This window comes from Vombatus ursinus, unplaced genomic scaffold, assembly GCF_900497805.2.
Source record: "Vombatus ursinus unplaced genomic scaffold, bare-nosed wombat genome assembly UNPS02015066.1, whole genome shotgun sequence".
Taxonomy (NCBI): Eukaryota; Metazoa; Chordata; class Mammalia; order Diprotodontia; family Vombatidae; genus Vombatus; species Vombatus ursinus.
The window spans coordinates 8,472,421-8,480,299 of record NW_020954844.1 but is presented as its reverse complement, the minus strand read 5'-3'; the positions used below and the strand labels follow the sequence as shown (position 1 = coordinate 8,480,299).

Sequence of the window (7,879 nt, the reverse complement as noted above, 5' to 3'; positions counted from 1 at the left end):
AATCAACAAGCATTTATTAAGTGACAGCACACTACTAAGCACTGAAGATACAGAGAAAGGTAAAAACAGTCCCTCCCCTCAAAGAGCTCAGCTTTTTTAACGGAGGAGCCTAAATATAAATAAGTCGGTGCACACAAGATAGACACCCAGTAAATGGAAGATGGTCTCAGAAGGAACATACTGGAGGATGTGGGGGACAACAGGAAAAAGCCTCCTGAAGAAGGTGGGATTTAAGTTGAGTCTGGAGCAAATCAGGAAATGGAAGTGAAGAGGCATGGGGGAGGGGTCAGCCAGTGCAGAGGCAGGGAGGCCAGAGCAAGTAGCCCAACGGGGCTGAATTATAGAGCTCGCGGAGGGGGAGAAAGGAATACAGAGATGGAAAAGATAGAAAGGACCCAGGCTGGGAAGAGCTTTAAATGCCAAGAGAAGTAGAGGGGCATCACAGTCACCGCTGGTGTTCAGGAGAATCCCTTTGGCATCTGGGTTGAGGATGGAATGGAGGGGGAGAGACTAAATTTATGGTTGGTAAACTGGGGATGATCAGTCCCCAGTGTGATCAATTAGTATGATCAGTCAATAAACAAGCCAGGTCTTATCCTAGATGATAGGGATGCAAAGACAAAAAGTCAATTAATAATAACAGCTAGCATTTCTATAGCCCTAAAGCGATTCCCAGAGATTATCTCATTTGAGCCTCACAACAGCTCTGGGAGGGAGGTGCTGTTAGTATCCCCAGTTTACAGATGTGGAAAGTGAGGCAGGGAGAAGTTAAGTGATTTGGCCAGAATCACAGAGCTAGTAAGTTTCTGAGGTTGGATTGGAGGTCTTTCTTACTCCAGGTCCAGCCTGAGCTCTATCAAACTATACTATCCAGCTGCCTTCAAGGAACTTCCATTTTTAAGGGGGAAACAACATATGTCTATACACATAAGTATAGACAAAGTAAATACAAAGTGAATTTTTTTTTTTTGCAGGGGCAGGGGAGGCAATAACAGCTAGGGGAGATCAAGAAAGGCACTTTGAGTAGAATTTTAAAGGAAAACAACAAAAATAAGAATAATGATATTAGCTAACATGGTATTTACTGTGTTCCAGGCACTATGCCAAGAGCTTTATAACTATGTTCTCATTTGATCCTCACAACCACCCTAGGAGGTAGGTGCTATTATTATCCCCATTTTACCGATGAGGAAACTGAGACAAAAAAGAAGTTAAGCGACTTGTTCAAGGCCAAAAAGCTACTGAATATCTGATGCAAAATTTGAACTCAGGTCCTGACTCCAGGGCCCAAGGCTCTATCCACTTGGCCAAAACAAGAGACTCTGAAAGTAGGAGGTGAGGAGGCAGTGCATTCCAGGTACAGCGTACAAAATGTGGGAAGACACATATTTAGAAGATGTAGTGGACAGCGAAGTACAGCAGAAAGACCAGTTTGGTGATTTTAATTAACGCTTTCCTCACCATGGGTAGTAAACTTCCAAGTACTAGTAACTGAGAGATCTTATCAATACGATCACCCTTGACTTGCGACTTTTCAGTGCCTGCTCAGCCTGGCCAGCCATGGAGAAGCTAATGCCCAGAGCTGGGACAACGGAACGCTGAGCAGGTTTGAGCAGCTTTGGGTGGGAGGCCTCCAGTTTCGCTCTTCCACGGCCAGGTTAAGTCTGAAGCAGGGCCCCTGCCCAAAGGCCTCATCTGCCCTGCCACCAGAGAGCAGGAATTCAAGGGCAAGACTGGGAAGTGAAAATCCGTCTGCCATGTCTGTGCCTCTTTTACTGGAGACATGGCAGCTCGCCTCTTGAAGAAGGTAAGCTGGATTTAGAGTATAGAGAACCCAGGCTCAACACAGAGTAGGTGCTTAATAAATGTTTATTGATTGATCCTGTCTGTTATTTATTAGCTGTGTGACCTTGAGCAAGTTTTCTCTTCTGTCCCTTGCGGGGTTGTTTCGAGAATCAAATGAGATCACATTTGTAATGCACTTTGCTCGGCGTGCTTTATAAATGTCATTATTATTATTAACAACAATAATAATAATAATCCCTCTGGACCTGTGTTTACCCATCAGTAAAATGAGGGAGTTGGATTGCAAGCTCTCTAAGCCCCAAATCTTCCTCCCTGTGATTCCCAAGTAGTCATTTCTCCTCCGGAAGAGCCACTTGTCCTAGGGAGCTCTGTTAACTGAATACTTTATGCAAAAATCATAGCAATCCTCGCCCCCCCAAAAAAACCCACTTTACTTCGAAATAATCAAAGACTCAAAGCAGAAGTCGGGTGCTAGTTATAAGAATTTGCCCTTGATTTGCTGTCTAGCCCAAAGCCCAGACGATTTAGGCAGGATCATTTTAAATCCAAACAAGAGAGATTCCCCCACGCATTTCATCTTCCCTCAGCTCACATCCAGATCGTTTTAGGGACACGACAGGATAGTTTCAAGCTATCAGATTCTGTTTTCTTTCCTTTTTTAAACATTTAATAAAGGAGAAAGTCAGGCTCACACACTGGAGGTGGAGTACTGTTGTATTGTTAGTGTTAATATTGTTATTATTAAGTCCATAGAAAGGGCTGCCAAGTGGTTGGGGGGAGGGGGAAGGAGGGAAAGAAGGCGACTCCTAGTGACTTCCATTTTGGGTTCCATCCAACAGCTGCGGGCACCGAGATAGGGGCTTCTCGAACGGATGATGTCACGAAAGCAAGTGAAGGCTGGCCCGGGGTGGTCTGGACCCCAGGGTTCCATGCTCTGGGTGCCCCTCTCCCCTGCACCTCTATGCTCCGCCCCACCTCCTTTCCACTTTTGAGAAGGGCATGACTGGAGGAGGAAGAGGAGGAGAAGGAGAAAGAGGAAGAAGAAGAGGAGGGGTTTGAGTTTTAAAAACCATCCTTTCTCTTGGGAACCCCACACCCAGTAGAGGCCAGCTGATCCTTGCAAACGCGGAGGCCAGCCAAGGTCCCCCGAGAATACTGGCAGTTTCGGGTGGCAGCCGCAGGGACCGGCACACGTGGCGGGGGCAAGAGCGCAGCCAGAGCGCAGCATCGCACCCCACCTCCAGCCACAAAATCCCGGGAATCAGAGTCTGGGCCCCACCCCCCGTGCGTGAACTCTTCCATCTCACACCTCCCGGGATGCACAGTCAGGGTTTGCACTCAGGGACAGCCCTCCCCCTGTGGGTGACCCCCTCTCACACCCCCGCCTTCCAGGGAAGGCCAACCCCCGCCCCAGGCGCCCATTGGCTGCCGGCTCGCAGCGGGGCCGCTGTTATTTTTCGAATATAAATAGTAGGAGGCCGGGTTGGGGGCGAGCACTGCGCTGCGCAGCTCGTCGGAGCCGGCGTTCTGACGTCTTCTGCTCCCTCTGCCCCTCTGTCCCTCTGTCCCTCCTCCTCCTTTTCCTCCTCTTTTTCCTCCTTCTCTTCCTCTTTTTCCTTCTTTTTCTCCTCCTCCTCTTCCTCCTTTTCCTCCCTCTTCTTCTCCTCCTCCTGTCCCTCTTCCCCTTCCCTCCAGTCCCCGTTGTCTCCCAGTGCCCTGCGGGGGCTCGGGCATCTGTGCACCCTTGCGCCCCAGTGCCCGTGCGCCCTCGAGCCGCGCCAGCCTCCCTCCCTCCTCTCCCGGGCGCATTGTCTTGTCTTTTACGCTGTTGCAGTTTCAGCCTCCTTTCTCCGGAGGGGAAGAGGCGCCTCGCCGGTTCCAACCTCTGGCGCATCTGGGCTCGCCTTCTGTGCCGCCTTGAGCTACGCTGAGCCTGCCTGGGCCCGGCCTCTTGCCTTTCCCTTTTTTCTTCTTCCTTCTGCCCCTTGTTCCTCACCCCACCCCCAGCCACGATGATGGAGCAGCAGCCGCCTCTCTGGGATGCTCCCGCAGAGGCAGACCGCAGCCCGGAACGCCGGGAACGGCTTGGGGCCCCGCGGCCAACTCGGCTAGTCCCCGGACTGCTGCAGCCCACGGTACGGGGGCTATTCGCCTCCCCGGACCCCGTGGCCTCCTCCTCCCCGGTCACCACACTCACGCGAACGATGAACGACCTCACCGGCCTGGGGAGGTAAGGACACTTTGGCGCGCTGGAGATGAGTGGGAGGTGGAGAGGATGGTGTCTCCAATAGAAGTTGCCGGGGTAGGGGTAGGGGGACCCCTGGACCCCCGCCTGGGTTTGAAGAGGAAGAGTGGCTTAGAGTAGGCTCAATATAGTCTTCCTAAAACTGCATGTGTAAGCACCCCTTTGGGGAGACCTGTAAAGCTGGAGGCATTTTGTACAGGTGTGGGGCTTGGTTCCGCCGTTCCATTGGACTTTGGGGCCCAGGCCTGCTGCTTTAGGGAAGGAAAGGAGATTAGAGCAGAGGCCACCCAAGACTCAATGGGCATCCGCAAAGGTTGAGAACCTTGCTCCCCGGCGTATGACCCATCTCCATCCAGCTTCGTAGGGCAATTCCCATCGGACTTGGGCAAGACACCTCTGAGCCTCATTTTTCCTCATCTGTAAATTAAGGCACGAGGTTGGGCTGAAGGATCACCAAGGCACCATGCGTCTGGAGACCATGCTGCCCCCTTTGGAATTCGAGCCGACTTTCCTGGGCTTCTTCCTCTCCCTATCTCTTAGATGTAATCACCTTGCTAATGGAAGCCAGCAATTATCTTCTTGACTTCAGACTAGCGTTTGAAGACCTGGGAGGGGAGTTATCTGCAATAATCCGGAGCTGCGTCTTAGTTTCAGCTGTGAGCCTACCAGAATGCAGCCATTTTGGCTGGAGAACCTGGGGTGAGGTTTTGGGAGGAGGACTGTGGGATCGAGTAGCAATCCCATGCTTGGGACTTAGGGTCTCAGACCAGAGTTAGAGCTGGGAGAGACCCTCTCCTCCTGTTACAGATGAGGAGACTGGGGCCCAGAGAGGTTAAGCACTTTGCCCCAGGTCTCACAGGTAATGAGTGGCAAAGATAGCATTTGCACTTGAGACTCCAATTTCTTTTTTATTTAACCACACTACCTCTCCCCAGCCCTAAAACTGAAAGAAACCTTGACCTTCTAGTCAGTCTAAACCTTTATGAAATGCCTAGTTTATAAAGGAGAGAGCTGACTTTGCCCAAGTCACTTTATTAGTGGCAGTCAGAACTAGAACCCAGGACTTAGGACTCTCAGTCAGTATGCATGTTGCTAGACTTGCTTGTATTTTTCTAATAATTTTTCTAATAATTCCATACTAGGCATAAAAATCTATAGTGCCATAGCTTTTCTAGAATGGAAGTTCCAGGAGAGGGAAGGAACTGGGTTTTGTTTTTTTGTGTAGTTTTTTGGTTTTTTTGCTTTTTTGGGGGGAGGGTGATGTAAAATAACTGGTAAATACTTTAAAAACTGAATTAAATTCTTGTTCTAAGAGGCTTGATTAAAGGTAAGGAATAAGTAGCATTGCCTGAAATGGATGCGCTGACCTTGGAAGTTTGAATCTTTGGCCTTAAATTAAGCATCCTTACCCTACCCCCATACTAGTGTAGAGACATGGGAGCAGCTCTGAGGTAGAGACTACCTTCTCTTTTCCCCCTCTCCCTAAGCCCCTCATCCCTCATCTCCATTCCTGGATTTGGCCTGGTCCAGGGTGGGTGGGAGAGGCGGGAGAGGGTGTTGGGGTTTAAAATGGCTTCACCACTGACTTTCTGAACTCCCTAATAGAATGATGAATATAGTACCTAGCGTGAATGAATGAACAATTGAATGCTTGTTGACTGCACAGTTACATTCCAATTTGGATAAGGTTCATTTTTAATCCACCCAGGGTCAGGTTGCGGCTGGAAGGCACTTTAGGGGTCATCTACTCCACATCCTCCATTGTACACATGTGGAAACCTGATGGGCCTTCCCAAGGTAGCCCAATGAGTTACTGATTGAGCTAGAACTGGAACCCAGACCTCCTGCCTCTGGGGGGGGGGGGGGCGCGTATTTCATCTTATATCACTAGACTAGGCTATAACTCTGGCTTTTAAACTTGGCTCTAGATTTTAAGCTCGCTCTGCCAGAAGTCATTTTAAGGTGACTGCTCCAGCCTCCTCCGACTGAAAAGGACCTAGAATTGCCTTGACCATGTGAGAGAAGGAGTCTTGGAGATAAGGGGAAGCACCCACAGTAATCTTGGCCCAGTGGAAGTAGTGAGAGGACCTCAGCTCTAAAATCAGGGGCCCTCTGAGCACTTCGGGATCATCCCATTTCTTTGTGTTTTATTCATTCCAAAAACGTTCTGAGAAGGGGTATCCTAAGCTTCAGCAGACTGCCAGAGGGCTCCAGGGTTAAAAACCTCCCAGTCTAGTCTAGTCTAATTTTCTTGTTTCCTAGATGAGGGAACAGAAATGACTTGCTTAAGGTCACAAAAGTGGAGATAAGATTTGAACTCAAGGCCCTTTCACTGGTATAAAGACCAAGGGCTCCAAATTGGAGGCAGGCAACCCATGCTTTATAGGACCCGGGTAACAGCTCCTGAGATTGAGGGAAAGGGAGGCTTCCTCCTCTGACCATGTGCCCCTGTTGTTTGACAGTGAGACCCCCAAGAGAAAAAAGCAAAGCCTGGCCTTCCGGAGCAGAGTAGTCTCGCTATCCCAGGAATCCTTGTCTTCCGAGGCCTCAGATTCATCAGAATTTTCAGATGCCGGTGAGTGTGCTGACCCTGGAAGGAAGGAGAAACCTTGGCTAAGACTGGGGGCCCCAGGTGGGTCACTGGATTTCCTGGCCACCCTTTTATAGAGAAGGAAAGACAGCTACTTTCCTGAAATCACACGGTCATTTACAATGGGAGTCTGGGCCCAGAGTCTAGGAGGCAGCATGCACACTGTGGTGGATGGAAAGTGCCGGATCTTGGACCTAGGTTCCAATCCTGGCCCTGATGCTTGCTACATGTGTGACCCTGGCCATGGCCTGCGAGGTCCGTGTCTTCTGAAGTATAAGCTTCCTTCACATAAGAGGAGAGGATAAACCCCCCATCACGGGAGGAATTATATGGGTCTTAGCTAATACCAGTGTCCCGCTCCCTGGTGCCTGCCTACCACAGTGTTCTACAGGTTGACTGCTTTAGTAAGTTTAAATTTTCTCAAGTGAGGGGCAGCAGGGCCCAGCCACCCCTGGAGAGAGAAGTAGCCGTTGACTTTGTTTTCAAGGTGTTGGAGGGCCCAGCTCCTTCCTTGGTCTCACCAGCCTTCTCCCCAAGAGTAGTGTACGTGGGCAGCTTCTAGTTTTTTCCCCTGAGGGAGATTGGGATATTCCCTTATGTCTCAATCCTATATTTTTTTTTTTAATCAGTAGCTTAAGAAAGACTGTGTCTTCAGAGTAGATTTTTGGTTTTTGGTTTTTGGTTTTTTTTTAAGCCAAGAATTGAACAGGAGAATTTTCTGTTTCAGACTCTAAAAGACTCACTTTTCTGTAGCATTTTAAGCTTTCTGGAGTGCTTTCTTCCCACAACCCTGTGATTCAAGAGTTCAGTTTCCTCATTTTACAGATTAGGAGAAGGAGAGGTTCAGTGTGCAGTTAATCCTCCTTGGAAGGATTTTCTCCACTTACAGTTTTCCCCCCTGGCTTAAAGTGCCTAAAAAGAAGAATGGACCTGTAGAGAATGGGGTGTCCCAGAAGAGTGGGCAGGTGACCTAGAGCGGATGTCTGGGCTCCTGGAATGATCTACCCTTCTCCCAGATCACCCCATGGAAACCAGCGTTTCTCTGGCACCGGAAGAGATCTCAAAGGCCATTTAATCCAACCCCCTTCTTTTACAGTTAAGGAAGCGAAATCCCAGAGACCTGTGAAGTGATTTGACTAAGGTCACCTGGGGAGGTGGAAGGGACAGTCTCAGCTTTAGCACGCGCGCGCGCACACACACACACACACACACACACACACACACACACACACACACAC

The 7,879-nt window shown here is 49.5% G+C and overlaps 1 protein-coding gene across 3 annotated transcripts in view; it reads left to right on the top strand.

The window, feature by feature from the left end:
• The first annotated feature begins 3,443 nt into the window (after positions 1-3,443).
• CDC25B (cell division cycle 25B) overlaps positions 3,444-7,879 on the top strand; it is a 17,863-nt gene continuing 13,427 nt past the window's right edge. For 2 of the 3 annotated variants that reach the window (XM_027846114.1, XM_027846111.1), the window contains exons 1-2: positions 3,444-4,036; positions 6,514-6,626. In XM_027846114.1, coding sequence (XP_027701915.1) covers positions 3,819-4,036; positions 6,514-6,626 — 331 coding nt within the window. In that variant the 5' untranslated portion in view covers positions 3,444-3,818. Of the gene's footprint in view, positions 4,037-6,513; positions 6,684-7,879 lie in introns of all 3 variants that reach the window. The other variant, XM_027846112.1, reaches the window with a different exon arrangement.